Source organism: Galeopterus variegatus, unplaced genomic scaffold (assembly GCF_000696425.1).
Source record: "Galeopterus variegatus unplaced genomic scaffold, G_variegatus-3.0.2 Scaffold3737, whole genome shotgun sequence".
Lineage (NCBI taxonomy): Eukaryota > Metazoa > Chordata > Mammalia > Dermoptera > Cynocephalidae > Galeopterus > Galeopterus variegatus.
In genome coordinates this window covers 94,866-112,370 of record NW_007729848.1, presented here as the reverse complement: position 1 = coordinate 112,370, position 17,505 = coordinate 94,866, and the positions used below count along the sequence as shown (strand labels likewise).

The window sequence follows — 17,505 nt, the reverse complement described above, 5'->3', positions numbered from 1 at the left end:
CTCGTTGCTCAGAAACATGGCCAATTAGTCTTTTACTCTATTTTCTGAAAAGTATGCTAATCTTATGTATGCAGAGTAAATTGAGTGTAAAGACATTAGAAAACAGCATTATACATGATACAGTTTAGTTATTACAGGAAGTATTAATAATATTTAAAAGTTCTTTGTATTACAGCTGAGACCAAAAGGAGAGCAAAATCATAACATTTCCTATTAATTTTGTAAATATTTCTATGTTTAAGTATTTCTGGTAAATATATATAACCATTCATTTTTAAATATCCCCTAGTAAATTTAATAAATATTCAATAATTGTTCATTATCAAGAGTTTGTGACTTTGTCTCTTCCTTCTGGCCAGATGATAGGAGCCTAGGATTCCAATGGCCTTCTCAGGACTGGCATCACTGGGGTCAAGGATTCAGTTGGCATGCTCCAGACAGCTGTGGTAGAGGACAGTTTCACCTGGCGTGTTAGGGATCGGTGTGGTCAGGACCAGTGCAGCTCTGACTGGGGATTTACCCNAAAAAAGGAAAAAATGTTACAAAAATCAACATGGAGCAATTTCAAAAACATGTTGAATGTAACAAACAAGTCACAAAAGAATCAATGATTCCACTTGCACAAGGTCCAAAAAACAGACAAAATGAAACAATATGTAAGTAGCAAATAAAAAAAAAAAAGCCAGGGAATGATTAACATAAAATTAAAGATAGTGGTTATGCCTGGTAGGGGAAGAGACAGGCATGTGATCATGGAGGGGTGCCCTGGTGACTCCTTAACATCCTGTTAAGGGGATTGGGGGCAAATGGAAGTTCATTTTGTAATTATTCTTAAAATTACACATATGCACTTATACACTCTACATTTATGATCCAGTTTTAAAACAAAACATCATTTTAAACTCTCATTCAGGAATTAAAAGATGATATAAAGCCTTTCATAACTTTTTGAGGACTCCTCGAACTGTCCTCAAATCCATTTATTATCAGCCATTTTTACTTTTCAGGGTGATGATGAAGATCATATGGATGTATATACATGTATTTTACAAACTATAAAGCTCTCTACAAATTATATTAAAAAAAACCCTCTCACTGAATCTGAATTACTAAATTATTTATGTATGTGTACCTAGATGGTGAATCCAGAGGCCTTGATTCACTCTCCTATTCTCCTATGTGAATTACAACATGTTCTACTGGTTTGTTTGGCAATTGACTAGATGAACTCACAACTTTGAGGAAAATAGTTGGATTCAGAAAAGTTTTGATTTTGCTAGAAAAAGATCTCAGAAAGCAAATTTCTAATATGAAATGAAATGATACACAGAGAATTAATTTAGCAGACAGCAACTATCATATGCCAGGCTCTGCGCTTCCCATCATAAATAAGATCTTTCCAAACTTACAGTCTATGTCCTGATTTTTAACACTTCAGGGCCATATTCATTCACATCCTTGTTATAAGGAAATACACATTAAAGTAGAGGTAATGGGGTATCATATCTGCAACTTACTTTCAAACGGTTCAAAAAATATTTTGGTTGCAATTACATTGAAGCTATAAATAAATGTAAGGTAAATGAACATCTTTATAATGTTGAGGCTTCCAATCCATGCACAATCTGTTTTACGATGCTTCGACATAACGATTTTTCAACTTAATGATGGTACTCATGTAACAATTTTGTTTTTCGATTTCAGTAGTGTTCTTATTACATAAGACATGCAACACTTTATTATAAAATAGGCTTTGTGTTAGATGATTTTGCCCAATTGTGGGCTAAAGAAAGTGTTCCGAGCACATTTCTGTTGACTTAAAAGCTGAAGACGAACCCAAATAAAACTCGTTGCTCAGAAACATGGCCAATTAGTCTTTTACTCTATTTTCTGAAAAGTATGCTAATCTTATGTATGCAGAGTAAATTGAGTGTAAAGACATTAGAAAACAGCATTATACATGATACAGTTTAGTTATTACAGGAAGTATTAATAATATTTAAAAGTTCTTTGTATTACAGCTGAGACCAAAAGGAGAGCAAAATCATAACATTTCCTATTAATTTTGTAAATATTTCTATGTTTAAGTATTTCTGGTAAATATATATAACCATTCATTTTTAAATATCCCCTAGTAAATTTAATAAATATTCAATAATTGTTCATTATCAAGAGTTTGTGACTTTGTCTCTTCCTTCTGGCCAGATGATAGGAGCCTAGGATTCCAATGGCCTTCTCAGGACTGGCATCACTGGGGTCAAGGATTCAGTTGGCATGCTCCAGACAGCTGTGGTAGAGGACAGTTTCACCTGGCGTGTTAGGGATCGGTGTGGTCAGGACCAGTGCAGCTCTGACTGGGGATTTACCCAGCATGTTGGGACTTCGTGGGACGAGGCAGCAGCTGGCATTCACCTGGCGTGTTAGGGATCGGTGTGGTCAGGACCAGTGCAGCTCTGACTGGGGATTTACCCGGCATGTTGGGACTTCGTGGGACGAGGCAGCAGCTGGCATTGTCAAGAGGTTGAGGGAGGGAGGGAGGGTGAATAAATAACTTATTTAGTGTTTGGGGGCCAGGTTGCTACGAGAGAAGGGAATTACAAACATGGAAGGGGAAAGACTAGATTAAACCCAAAAGTATTTAATTAGAATCACAGGCATCAATGTGAACTCAAAGTTTTCAATATACATAAGTACGTATAGATGTGTGTATGTCTGCATGCGTGCGTACAAACGTTTTTCTTTGAAAAACCATTAGGGCTTAAAACAAATGACTTCTCAGCATTGAGCTCTACTCAGATCTTGGTTTCCATATATCATCCTCTGTTTAAAGGAACCAGGGCTCCTTGGAAAAATGAGTAACTTTATTTAGACTTGGGGTAGGGCATAGGGAAAAGTACAAGAGGAGCTTGCAACACCTTGATGTGCCAAAAATTAAGGAAGAGCCTCCAAAATAATGAGGACATGTCAAAGGGACATAGATGCCAGTTTGAAGACCCCTACAAACCAAATCTGGGAAAATTTCACCATGAAGATAAATGACAATATTTTGTAACCTACTGAATAAAGTAGGAATCCATGCATCCATTTTGATAAATGGATGAACAAATGGAAAAGGGACAGCTCTTCCTTACAGTAGGATACCAACCAAAGCAGAAGCAACCATGGTCTGACCATGTGGCAACCAAAATAGTAATTGATTCAGGCAAAATTTTTCAATGGACTCCAACTAGTTGCTGACAATTTGCTGAGAAACAGGGCATTTTACAAAGTCTCTAAGAATCTCCTCACAAAGTACTTTTTAATTATTAACTTTACAATAGAGAAACCTGGTAGACACTATCCTAACCAAGTGATCAAAGTTAACATCACCAGGAATGGGACGAATTGACAGTGTTCCTTCTGGCATGATACACTGAGAAGAATATGGTATCATTTCTGTGGCATTTCTGACAAAAATGTATATTCCGAATCTAATCATGAGGAAACATTAGATAAACCCAAACTGAGTGAAGTACAAACTGACTTATACTTCTCAAAAGTGTTAAGGTTGTGAAAGAAAAGACTGAAAAACTGTTCCAGATTGAAGGAGACAAGAGATAGTACAACTAAATGCACCATGTGATCCTGGGTTGGAATGCTGCGATGGAGAGGAATATCACTGTGGCAGTCAGAAAAACTTGAATGCAGTCTGTGGATCAGACATCATTATGCCAGTGTTAATCTCCTGAGTTTGATGGTTGTACTATGGTTATTTATGTAGGAAGCATCCTTGTTATAAGGAAATACACATTAAAGTAGAGGTAATGGGGTATCATATCTGCAACTTACTTTCAAACGGTTCAAAAAATATTTTGGTTGCAATTACATTGAAGCTATAAATAAATGTAAGGTAAATGAACATCTTTATAATGTTGAGGCTTCCAATCCATGCACAATCTGTTTTACGATGCTTCGACATAACGATTTTTCAACTTAATGATGGTACTCATGTAACAATTTTGTTTTTCGATTTCAGTAGTGTTCTTATTACATAAGACATGCAACACTTTATTATAAAATAGGCTTTGTGTTAGATGATTTTGCCCAATTGTGGGCTAAAGAAAGTGTTCCGAGCACATTTAAGGTAGGCTAGGCTAGGCTAGGCTATGATCTTTAGTAGGATGAGTGTATGAAATGCATTTTCGACTAACTATATTTTCAACTTACAGCGGGGTTTATCAGGATGTAACCACATCGTAAGTCAGGAGAATCTGTACATTATAGAGTGCTCCATTTATGTAAGATCACCTTAAATTCCTCTTGATATGGTCTAAAATTTTCTCCATGAAGATCCTGTACGTCTTTTGTCAGGTTTGTTATTAGATATTTCAATTTTTTATGCTATTGTTGAAGAGATCTTTCTAAAAACTTTCATTTCTCTTAGCTGTTAATATACAGGAACACAACTGACTTTTGAATACTGATTGTGAATGTAGTAACTTTGCTAAACTCTATATGTTAACTCAATTATCTGCATATAGTCATATCAACACGTCAAAATAATTTTCTGCCTCTAGGAAAAAACCCAGAGAATTACACTGACTATAGCTAATTAAAAATACACAATGGTTGTCATCTAAAGAGATGTTTATAGTTGTACAAATACTGTAAGCAGCCCAATCATGGCTGGGAATAGTGTAGCCATAGTACCATCTTTAAATTAAATCACCCAAGGAAGGGAGGTGCAGTTCTATTTGCTTGTAAGATCACTAGGCAACAAGTCTCTTGCAGGTATCATATCGTCTTCATCTCTGTATCAAAAGAAATACATTGCCTAAGGTACACTAAAAGTAATTTTAAATGCTCATAAATTCTGGCTCAGTTCTAAGGAAGTAAAACCTACTTACCTAGGGAAGTTATGATCAACCCTTCAGAAACTTGAACACTATGCTTTCCATAAAGCTCTCTCATGGTCTGGCAGCTATGAAAGTACTCCCCACTGCTGCCCGTGCCCTCTGCTCACAGCTCTTTCTATGTGTCATAAACAACTTCCAGATCAATTGCTTCCACCACATTATTGGGGAGCAAGGCACAGTGCATCCTGTGGGTACTCTAGAAACGGCAACCTCTTTTCAGGAAATATTTACCTACTGCCCTCAGGAAACTAGAAAGCATCTACAGGCTGATGGATCTCAGCTGGACAAAATGCTAGGGTGCCCTAAAGGCAGAAAGGACCCAAAAGTAGAACTCTCACTTGTGAGGTTTAAGTGAAGGGAAATAGGCCAGTTTATTACATGATATGTTCTTTGACTGGGTTATTTCCACATATTAAAAAAAACTAAGAGAGATTAAAAGTATAATTTCTACATTTTAGTATAACATGATGAAGTAGTTCTGGAGATGGATAGCTGATCGTGATTGAAGAACAATGTGAATATACTTAAATGCCACTGAACTATAAATACACTTAAAACTGGTTCAAACAGTATATTTTATGTTATGGGTATTTCACCACAATAAAAAAACATTTAATAATCACATAGTCATTAAGAGCACCAACCATCAAAATCTGACAGCCCGGTGTTTGAGATATGACTCTGCCTATTACACCTATGGAACTTAGAAGCGTGTCATTTAACTAAAGCTCAATTTCCTCATCTATAAACTCAGTTTCCCTGCTTACCCACCCATTATAGGTTGCTGAGAACTTGAAAGGAAATAATTTATGTAGGTACTTAGCAAAGTTCCTGGCACACAGAGAGGGCTCAATACATGTTGGCTCTAATTATCTTTTTAGGTTTTCATGGCAGTATGAATTCTTTTATATTTTGTGCAGTGAGAACTAAAAACAAGACTTTAGCACAAAAGGGCTAATTACTCATTTCTCCCAAGTCCATTAAGTCACACAAAACTATAAAACAACTTCCCAAAAAATATATTGCATATTGTAGTCAAAGGATGTATGAGCCCAAATGACTTTAAAGTTTCATCCCTTAAGAAGCAACAGATAAACCATGAGAACTTGAAATAATTTAACAAGTTAATATATATATATTTTTAATCAAATATAACATGGCCATACAAAAGCATTTACTAGAAATATAATTCACATATACAAAAAGAGGCTGTTTTATTTTTTTGTCCCTTTTATATCCAAAATGATGAAACCTAGAAAATAACAGGAATTTACTACTTCTAAAAACTGAGAATTTTATAAATGAAACAGATCTACACCTTCTCTCAAATTCCAAACAATGAGGCATATTGAACTGTACCCTCAGAATCAACTTAAATACATCTTTGCTTGATTCAGATGAAATACACATTTTCAATGATCGACAGTCCAGGTAGAACAAGAATATACAATGATTCATACATCAAAACATTTCATACAAAAGGAATGATTTTAATAAAACCCAGACAATATCAAAAAGAAATGCACTGAATTAAAAAACTTCTGGAACAGGCATTTTTTGGGACCATTTATAAAATACCAAAAAGTTCAGAACTATTGAAAAAAAAAAGTTTATGTAGAACAAAGCCAAGGGGTGAAAACTATCAAATGTATTAAAACTGCCTAAAGCAGAGTAAGATGTAACTGAACTATATAATTTAGAAAGGAACAGGCATTTTTTGGGACCATTTATAAAATACCAAAAAGTTCAGAACTATTGAAAAAAATAAGTTTATGTAGAACAAAGCCAAGGGGTGAAAACTATCAAATGTATTAAAACTGCCTAAAGCAGAGTAAGATGTAACTGAACTATATAATTTAGAAATAGGTTTAAGTGCATTTTCTTTGCACAATTTAATTGACTACCACATGTAAAAACTGGCAATTAATTAATTTGCAGATTTGCGATTTAATTAAATACAGATTTGCAAGCCTTTTGGCAATCATGCACATATTAAAAAGTTAAGTGAATTGCCAACTGAAAAGTAAAAGTTTACATATATACCATTAAAAGCACAAATGGTCAAACATGCCTATAAAATTGTGTGAAAACAACATATTCATACCAAACAAAGATCTTTTAGGCACTTACATTCAGAAACATTCCTTTTATAAATAAGCACTTAGTTTCACACCAAAAAATAAAGCTGATTTTCCCCAACTGCACCTATTAATTGAGAACTATATCATATATTAGGGATATTAGGCATTTTAAATGGACCATTTTATGGGGAAAATCAACTGAATTTTAAAAAATATGAATCTACCCATTTTATTCATAACTTTAAATTTCAGACTTTAAAGACAATTCCAGTGAGGCACAAATGTAGCCCTATCAAAACATTCTGCCATTCGGTATGACCAACAGAGGATAATACACAACAACAAAAAGGAAAATCTATGAATTGGCAATCCTATACAAAGGGGACCCCATCAAACATTCTCGCACAAAACAAACACAATACCATAAAACAAAACAACAATAAAAGAAATTTTTTTCTGAATTCTTACAACTCTATACAAATTGTGGGATTTCATCTTCAAGGTCTTCAAATTGTTGCATTCGTTTTAGCCTTGGTCTCTGACATGCTGGGTTCACATCAGGCAAGCCATGCCCCTCACAGTTCTCCTTAGGCTGACTAATTGGGTGCCCAGGACAAGCTGTTGCAGTGTCCAAGTCGTGAACTGATTTCACCATGTGTCCCTGGGCAGCTGTGCCAGGAGCAGCTGCTCCAGAGGGCGACGCCACTTTCTCTTCACTCCCCCTGACGTTGCTGGTGGGAGCATGTGGTTTATAAAATGTTGTCCAGTGTTGCGGCTGCAGTGTTCTGGGTGCTCTGACAGAAGCGAGAGGGTAGGAATCAGAGGACCGTCTCTCTGTCACCTCTCTTGCTGACCTGATTGGCTCTGTATGTGGCTTACTGGGCTCAGTGGCACTGAGGGAATGGTCCCCACTGATCCTGATGCTCGTCGTCACTCCTTTTCCCTGGAGTGCACTGGGTACAATCATTGCAGTCTTGGCAGTAATGTTGTTTTGTTCATACTGTTTGTCCTGAGTTTTTTCTGAAGTTTGCTGGTCAAAGCCATTGAATTTGGAACAAACAGTGGTGGGGGTGTCTTTTCTATTAACTCCTTCAAAGGCAGGATTCTTGCAGGACTTGTCTGAATTTACATTTCCCATATTTCTGCCATGTCTCTCATGAGGAGGACCTACAAGAAGAAGTCTATCTACAGGCAAACTGACAGGTCTAACCCTGGTCCTTGGAGCATGCCTCTCCACATTGTTTGTTGCCCTATCGGATTTCAGAATAAGTGGCTTAGGAGTTTTATAAACATTTTCCATCTTTTGGGAAGTTGATTCAATGATTTGGTCTATAAGCAAAAACACTTCGTTGTCTGAAAAAGAAAGAGATTTATTTAACTTTGTGGCACATGGTTAACAAGATGGACACTCTCAAAACCAAAGAAGCCTTACATATTTTTCCAATGTGATATTCTCAGTTATCTATGCAGAGGAGTTAAATATTCATACAGTATAAAAGGTTCACTACGAATAAAGAAGTTAGAATTTTTTATTTATCTAAATCAATATAATAAACAGGTACAAAATACATTGCAGTTAGTAAAAAGACAAAAAACAAATCAAAAGACTTGCTGAAGTAACTTCTTTTTATGTTCCGTGCATGAACAACTATTTTCTGGGTCAAAGGACTATTGGTGATTTCCATAGGCAGATGTTGGTAAATTAGCCTCAGAAAAGTTACACCATTTTACCTGCTAACTAAATGTAGGTGTGCCTTGAATCCTAAGGATTTTACCAACTCACTTAATCTGCTTTTCCATTATACTCAACCCACAGTAACAGCACATTATATCAATTGCCTTCGATGCTCTCCATATATGATCAACTAATAGAGTATAACACCCATTCTGTCACATTAAGGTTCAATAGTTTTATTTTAAGTAAAAAGCACCATTCTCCCCATTTGCTCCCAGATTTACTTTCTTCTCTGGTCTAGACAATGGTCCATGTTTTCTCTCCTAGAACCCTCAAGCTTCTCCTGCCTTGTAACTTTTTGCTGTGTCTGCCCCAGAAATTCCAATTCCAGGAAAGTTCTAGCCCTCTGCTCACTGCTAGCAACATCAAATGACTGCGTGCCTTGACACCATCCTGACTCTGAACGCAATCCTTTTATCTGCTGCCCAGTCCCTCTCCCACACCCCGTGGGCAGTGGCTGCAGACAGGTGCCCATTGGGATCACTTTCGGTCGTCATCTCATTTAACACTCTTCCTCATCGGGAATGCTGACCTCTCTTCCCTGGATGCCAAGGCAGTGCTCTCTGGATTTGCTTTCCTAGGTCCTTACGTACACTTGGAGACCATTCTAAGGGACTTGACTTGTTGCAGCTGGACTGTAAGCACCAAAGCATATTTTTAAAGTTCTGAGGGAAACACGTATGGCATATGGAGAAGACTGCAGACTCTGAAGCCAGCTGCTGGGCCCTAGCTCAGCTCTGCCTACCACTTCTGCACAGGGCAAGGCAATCTCACTGTTCCTATGTGTCTTCATCGGCCAAAGCAGACTCATAAGTGTATGTATGTTGTTGCGTGGACGAAATGATCTAATCAGAAAAGTGCTTAGAATAAGCTAGTATATAATAAGCACTGGAAAAATAACATTTATTATTATTACTATTCTTAATTGCAAATCCAGTTTCATGGGGCAGTGAACAAAGGTTAAGTTTAGAAATCAGATAGAACTGACTTTGAATCCTGACTGAACAATTTATCAGGGGCATGACTCTGGCATTATTTAACCTCTCTCAGACTTTAAGCTACGGGTTGCATGTGGCTAATGCTATCTACTTTTTACCACGGAACTGCTATGAAGATCAAATCATATAAATGGACTCAAACAATAAGCACAGTGCTTAGCACAGAGCAGACAGATACTTGTGAATGTTAGCTCCCTTCCTTTTTAGATCCTATTAGGATATGCTCATTGATATTTGATTATATATCAAATTTAACTTATATGGCTATATTTTGAAAAACCAGAAGTTAGCTCTAATAATGTAGAATTAACAAATGAAAGCTTTTCCACCAGCTTGATAAGTACCAATCACTGCAACTAAAGTTATCATACAGAGAAAAACAGTAAATGAAATCACTAGTCAAGGAAATAAAAAAGACACATACATATGTGTGCTTAACGTGTTAAAGGCAGGTCACAGGTAAAAGCATGTGAAAAAAATTTTAGGAGCCTAAATTTTTTGAATTTCAGAAATTTAGTTTGATCTCTTCAGCAGTTAGATAAATACACCAAACTATGGTAACAGAAGAAGCTAAGAAATTGTCACATTTCTGCCTTAACTTTAATTGGTGGCAAAAAGCAAAACTGTAAACAAAAAAATTTTCAGGAGCACAAAAACACCTAGGAATTCCAAGATGTCTTTTATAAGAAAGATTATTATGAAGAATTACATTCATTTAAATGCATGGTATACTAAAAGGCAACTTTCTCAATGGCTACCAAAGATTTGTTAACTAATAAAGCTTCATTCTCTGACTTCCCTCACATTGGCTTTTAATCATGGTCTACCAGCAACATTTTAAGTTACCAAACATATTTTTTTACATGGCCACTCACCAGTGAGACATGCATCACATTTTTGTAATGCATTCTGCTTGCGTTCTGATTCCTCAAATGATGTAGCTGGTTCAAAACTTTTGCTTTCACTGTCTGCAGTATGGATATCCTGCTGATAGAAGAGAATTTTTAAACTTGAAGAAACAGCACACACCTCACAATAAACAGTTCAAAGATTTTTAACTTATTAACAAATTTCTTATATAATTCCATAAAGGCCAAAACTCACTTCCTTTGATGAAAAAAACAGTGACTTCATAGAATGTTCTGGGTCTCTTTCTTCTGGTGATAATAGAGGCTTCGGAAGACAGCCTTGATCAACCTGAGGCGCAACAGCACCTGGACTACACACATCTTGTGGCTGTAGAGACCCATCGAAGATCTTCTGTGAGTAAGTGATGAGGAACTCTACCAGCCGAGCCTGATGTGAATACTCAGCAAGAGAGGACATGGTGACAGGAGCAGTTGTGGGCCTTGGCCTAATGAGACTTGGTCCAAATATCACTCCCAAGTTTTTGGAGTTCATCTTGTTTTCTTCTGCATGATCTACTACCCTGCAAGGTAGAACCAAAAAGCTGTATGAGATTTGCCTATCAGAGTTCTTCGATGGTAGTTTGCTATGGGATGGGAAGGGTAGAGGAAAAATGGGCTGCAGAAGTCTGGGGAAAATGTGTCAATTACACCCCAATAAAGCCGGGGGGAGAAAGTCTAAGAAAAGGATATCTTTATTTGATTAAAATATTGACCAGATACCAAAGTGTGTTTCACACTACTGTATTAGGATAAAATTCAAGATAGTAGAAGGAACTACTGCAGTTTTACCAAGAAGAAAAAAATACTCCAAAAAACTGCTCCTAACTCAGTACATGGTATATCTTCCCAGGTCCTTACACTGGAGAATAAAACATTACTGTCAATTTCTCTCTCAGTGCCCACAGCTGGTCCTCAAGCCTAGGTGATTCTCCCTCCTAAAGATTTCTCTATTCTATTACCACTCCCATCGCTCTGGCCTTACTGCAAGCTCTTATTGCCTTTTATTTCTAAGACTATTCAAGGAGATCTGAATTGCAGTAAAGACCTCCCTCCAACCCATTCTCCATACTGCTGCCAGAAAGATATAACAGGCAAATCTGAGCATGTTAAATTCCTGACTCAAAATTCTTTAGTGGGACGGAAGGAAGATGGTCAACTCATCTGCCAGGTATGCAAGACTTTATCAGGCCCCTCCCTAGTGCACTTCCTGCTACTGCTTGCTATGCTATATAGCCTAAACCAAACTACTCATATTCCCCAAATGCAAAATGCTCTTGTGTCTTTGTGTCCGTTACCCACACTGCCTGGAATGCTCTTCTGCACATTCTTTGTCTACAAACCCACTACTCAGTTCTTTAAGTCTGACTCAAGGGCTACCTCCTCCCCACATCTTCTTCTGCATGCTGTGCATAGCTCTGTTAAAAAAGAATGATACTATACTGTGCTTGTCTGCCAGGTCTGTCCCCAAGCTGAGAAACCCAACAGATGGCCGAAACCCTATGTTTTCATCCTTGTTTCCCCAGCCAGAGCCTGGCCTATAGGAGGCATCTGAGGGAACGATGCTGGCTACATGTACATATATTCAATGTCTCCATTTCCCTAATACATATTAGAAATGAAATGCTCGTTTAAATTTCTTTCCCTCCTGCAACCCCACTAGAATACACAAAGCCCACAAGGATTAGAAGAACAGGAGAGGAAACAAAAGCAACATTTCACAAGCTGAAGAGCAGATGAGTAAGTGCTGACTTGGCAATTCTGAGAAAGATGAATTCTCAAACTGTGAACCAACATAATTCACAGATTTCTAAGGAGACTTGGGAACTGTCAGGATTAGCTCCTCTGATCCTGGGGGAGAATGGGCTATCTGAGAAGGCTTAGATCTCTAGATCTCTGCCTCTACTCCATGCTCCTGAGCAACTTCTTCTCCAGAAGTCTGCAAATATCTTCTCTGAGTGGTGTAAAACAGAGGGTCTGGATGGGCAATGCCAAGCACAAGGAATAGGTGGGCACTGTCTGAAAATGGTGATCTAGTGACTGTATGCATGCTGAATGCAGAAATCTTGCAGCCTTCTGACCCCACTTGGCCTCCAGGGTGCTAGCACCACATTTCTAGGCAAGAAAAGACCCTTCTATGGGGTATCCAATCAGCCCAAGAGCAGGGACCTAGGTATATAGACATCAGGTGGTTTCCCCAACAGCCCACCTAGATCACCCTACAATAAAACTTAAATATTTCAAAGCCATCACGTGTTCAAGAACTTCCAAAGAGATTTCAATCCCCAACTATTTCATTTTAAGCAGACAACCATGGAAGATAAAAATCAAAATGGGTACAAAAAAAACAACTTGAAGGTCTAGAACTATGCTGGCCAGTAGCCACATGTGCCTACCGAACACTGGAAATGTGGCTGGTCCAAATGGAGATGTGCTCTAAATGAAAAATGTACACCAGATTTTAAAGACTCAGTAGCCAAAAAAAGGTAAAATATTTCATTAATAATTTAAAAATACTGATTAGACGTTCAAATGATATTTTCAGTATGGTAAATAAATATTAAAGTTAATTTCACCTGTTTAACTTTTTGAAGCCCCCTTACATTTTCTACTAGACAGAGCTAGAGGATATGCAGAGAAAGAAAACCTTGAGAAAAAAGCCTTTAAAAAAAAAGCCTATGAATATCCTCAGGTAGATAAGATACTGCATTCATTAAAAAGAATGCTATAAAAGGCACAGAAAACCAGAGTTCCTGGAAATTAAAACATGATCCCAGGAATGATAAAGTTTGCAACAAGGGAGGAAGATAAAGCTGAGGAAATCTCTTAGAACATGTTGAAAGAAACCAAAAAAAAACAAAAAAAATGAATAATAGAGGAAAGGTAAGGGAACTAGAGAACCCAGTACAGGTTGTCAAGTATCCAGAGTTCCAGACAGTAAGTACACACAAGGGAGGAAGATAAAGCTGAGGAAATCTCTTAGAACATGTTGAAAGAAACCAAAAAAAACCAAAAAAAATGAATAATAGAGGAAAGGTAAGGGAACTAGAGAACCCAGTACAGGTTGTCAAGTATCCAGAGTTCCAGACAGTAAGTACAGAGAAAACGGAGGGGAGGGAATGAGCAACAAAATAAAGAAAAGTTCCAAGAACTACAGGACTAACCAGACTGATAGAGCTCACGGGGGCCCACAATGCAGATGAAGATGCACCCACATCAAGGCCCATCGCTGTGAAACTTTAGGATAACAGGGAGAAAACAAAGATTCTACAGGCTTTCAGAAAGACAAAACAAGAGGCCACACACACAGAGTCAGGAATGAAATGAGAAGGATGACATGCTTCAAAAAGAACAAAAAATAATGCCTTCAAAATTCCGAAGAAAAATAATTTCCCGCCTAGAATACTATATAACCTTCCGCACTTTCTACACTATTCCATTTCCATTAAAGACAGAAGAACAAAGACATTTATGGATAAACAAGGTTTCGAATACTTACTCCTATTTCACCTTGCTCAAGAATAGGCATGACCAAAACAGGAAAATCAACCAAAAACAAGGAAGACGTAACAGGTGTTCACTCACAAAAAGGGGAGAGTAGAAAAGAAAGATCCCAGGATGACAGCTAGTCACCATATTAAAAAGGATCCAGATTGGAGCATCAGAACTTCAGAGACCGACATGCTGAGGACGACCGTCACTATTCTCTCTGCCACTGTCTCTTCATTTTCACTCAAGGACAGAATGCCAGCTGGGCCTGGCCCAGATCTTTTTAGCACTTGGCTCCTGACAATGTGCTGACTAAGTTCCTGCAATCCCTCCATGAGCTGCTGCCTGAAGCCACTAAGATCATTTATTTCTCTCCACAGATGTGTTTTCTTTGCACCTACTCCTGCAAACTGCAGGTACAACAGTGAGCACAGAAAAAGAAAACAGAGTAGCCCACTCTCTGCCCATATTCTGCTAGATTTCCATTTCCCAGCTTGTAGGAGAGCCCTGCCTGATGCCCCTAATATGGTAAATTTCATGTTCCCAGGATGCATTCGAGACTCCCACAACAGCTATTTTAAAACATCTGTAAAATCAGAGCCAGAGTATGATTCAAACACTGTTCTACTTACTGACTCTTCATATAACAAGGTGAATAGAATACTGGCCTTTCCTTACACAGACAGCTAGATTTATGCTTTCAAGTTAGTTTTCTAAAACTTAATAATATACTGTTTAAGAATAAACAACCGATACTAAAACTATTAAGAAAAGAGAGGGAGTTGGGGCTGGTCCTATGGTAAGCTCAGTTGGACAGAGCACGGTGTTATAACAACATGGTCAAGAGTTTGGAGCCCCATAATGGCCAGCTGCCAAAAATAAAAATAAAAAAATAAAAAAACAAAAGAGAGGGAGTTATTAATATGGTTAAGAAAGACCTCTTAGGTAAAATTGGGAGGCTGCAACTTGGGAGAGGCACATAGGGGTCTTTTTAAGGTACTATATGGTAACATTCTATTTTTTTAAGCTAAGTAATGGGAAATGAGTTTGTTTTTATTGTTCTTTAAACTGCATGTATATTTTATATGCTCTTTGAGCTATATATTAATAATCAGAAAGATATTAATATGATTTATGCCAATAAAAAATTTATAGGAAATGTTATCAGTAAAATACAAATCACATTTTTGCTCTTTTTTATTTAATGGTAGGTTTCGAGGGTAAAAACTTTACCTGTCGAAGGTATAATTTCAAGACATCACAGATGTCATGTGGACTAAATTCTGAAATGTCTACCAAGTGCATTCCATTTTCCAAAGCTTGACACAGTTTTTCGGTTTTTATTTTGTTTCCACACACCCGGTAAATTCCCTTGAGTAGAAAAGGAAAAAAATTTGCAAAATTCTGCTTTAGTTAAATGATTAAATGTACACATCTAAATATATTTGATGTGTCTACCTCGATTTTTATTGGTACTTTAGAAAAAAACTAGTCAAGACCACATGAGGTAACATTTTCCAAATAAATCTGCATAAATTCAATTATTAAAAGTGGAGAGTACTGTTTTTCCTTAAAGTCTCCTTGTCATTAAAACAAATTACAAAGGCACTTATGTTTTTAAAATTTTAAGAGTTACAATGTACCTGTAGACATAAGGCTCTATTTTCAATCTCTGAGATACATATTTTGAGTATAAAGGGGATGCCATCTGGTTCCTTTTTTGCGATTTGTGTAAATTCTGCTCCAAATAAGTGTATTTTTCCCAGAAGTTTCTGATGACCACAAATGATGACTAAACTTTCCAAACACTTTCGGTGACAAACAAGAAGACACTACAAGAAAATGATAGTTTAAAACGATAGTTTAAAACTGTGCACAGCTGAGAAAACTATAGTTATAGTAGTAACATAGCAAATAAGATTAAAAGGTATTATTTGTGGTGTTTGAAATACATTTCACAGTAAAACAAAATATAAAAATTGTATAAGGTATGATGTAGTACAATTTATTAAAAATAGATTTGCAAAAGATCCAAGTAAACAAAATTAATAACAAAAAGCATAAAGCAAAAAGGATAAAGGGGCTGATGCAATTCCAGAAAGATCTTACCTCTTCACATTCAACACCTTGGAATACTACAATGCCTTCACAATCCCTACATTTCGTGGGGGATCTCCATTTGCGAAACTTGTGAGTGAGAGCTGCCTTTGACATCAACGTTTTCTTAAATGTTCCAAGGGAACTGGGTCCTTGCCACAGAAATAGGTTGGTATGTAAGAGTTGTAAGATGACAGAAAAACTATACCATATAATACTATATTTTAAATAATCTCTAGACTTTGCAATCATTCATATATTACAAAAAACTATTATTTTAATAAGTCTGTAACATCAAAATAAGCATCAAATTTATAGATCTCTTACAAGGTACACAAATTTTTCACATTTTAGCTATGAGTAAAAATTACCACCAAACCAATAAGATAATTCTAAAATAGCATGGCATGTTTCCAGAATTAGCAAATTTACACTGTTACTAATACATTCTTTATAGACCTGGGAGGGATGTTCATAGACGGCCTTACATTCTTAAAAAAGGTATGAGGTTAGCATACAGCTATTATTTGCATTAAAGATAAAGCTATCTTGGGCTGGCCCGGTGGCGCACTCGGTAGAGTGCGGCGCTTGGGAGCGTGGCGGCGCTCCCGCCGAGGGTTCGGATCCCATATAGAGACCGGTCCGCTCACTGGTTGAGCGTGGTGTGGGCGCGACACCGAGGGTTGCGATCCCATTACCGGTCACGAAAAAAGACAAAAAGGAAAAAAAAAAAAGATAAAGCTATTCTTAATTCATTATAAAATTATGGATAGGACTAGTTAGTTATATATCAATATGATACTGGAGATCAGATATTCCATTAATTTAGGAAATGATGCCAAAAACAGGTATCTGGAGGTATCAAATGTACAAAACTAATTTATATGAGTCTAATTCAAGTCAGGGTTGCGATCCCGTTACCGGTCACGAAAAAAGACAAAAAGGAAAAAAAAAAAAAGATAAAGCTATTCTTAATTCATTATAAAATTATGGATAGGACTAGTTAGTTATATATCAATACGATACTGGAGATCAGATATTCCATTAATTTAGGAAATGATGCCATGATCTGGTTTCCAAATTTTGTCTTTATCACATGAAATCATACAGGATCCCAAATAATTTAGGGCTTGCTCTAGGGTCATAATTTCTAGGGTTGGCTAGAACCTCTTCGTTTTCACAAAGCTCATTACAAATACTCAGTTAAGTATTTAGGCTCACATCTCTAGTGTGTCTCTTGAACAGCACCAGTTTTTTTTTTTTTTTTTTTTTTTTTTTTTTTTTTTTTTTTTTTTTTTTTTTTTT

General features: G+C 36.9%; 1 protein-coding gene across 1 annotated transcript in view; it reads right to left on the bottom strand.

Moving 5' to 3' along the window:
- Window positions 1-6,007: 6,007 nt before the first annotated feature.
- ARHGAP29 (Rho GTPase activating protein 29) overlaps window positions 6,008-17,505 on the bottom strand; it is a 60,135-nt gene continuing 48,637 nt past the window's right edge. The window contains exons 16-23 of the mRNA XM_008585848.1: window positions 16,213-16,352; window positions 15,747-15,935; window positions 15,328-15,474; window positions 14,248-14,513; window positions 10,814-11,138; window positions 10,585-10,693; window positions 6,734-8,329; window positions 6,008-6,573 (exon numbers count right to left, since the gene is read on the bottom strand). Coding sequence (XP_008584070.1) covers window positions 7,449-8,329; window positions 10,585-10,693; window positions 10,814-11,138; window positions 14,248-14,513; window positions 15,328-15,474; window positions 15,747-15,935; window positions 16,213-16,352 — 2,057 coding nt within the window. The 3' untranslated portion in view covers window positions 6,008-6,573; window positions 6,734-7,448. The remainder of the gene's footprint in view (window positions 6,574-6,733; window positions 8,330-10,584; window positions 10,694-10,813; window positions 11,139-14,247; window positions 14,514-15,327; window positions 15,475-15,746; window positions 15,936-16,212; window positions 16,353-17,505) is intronic.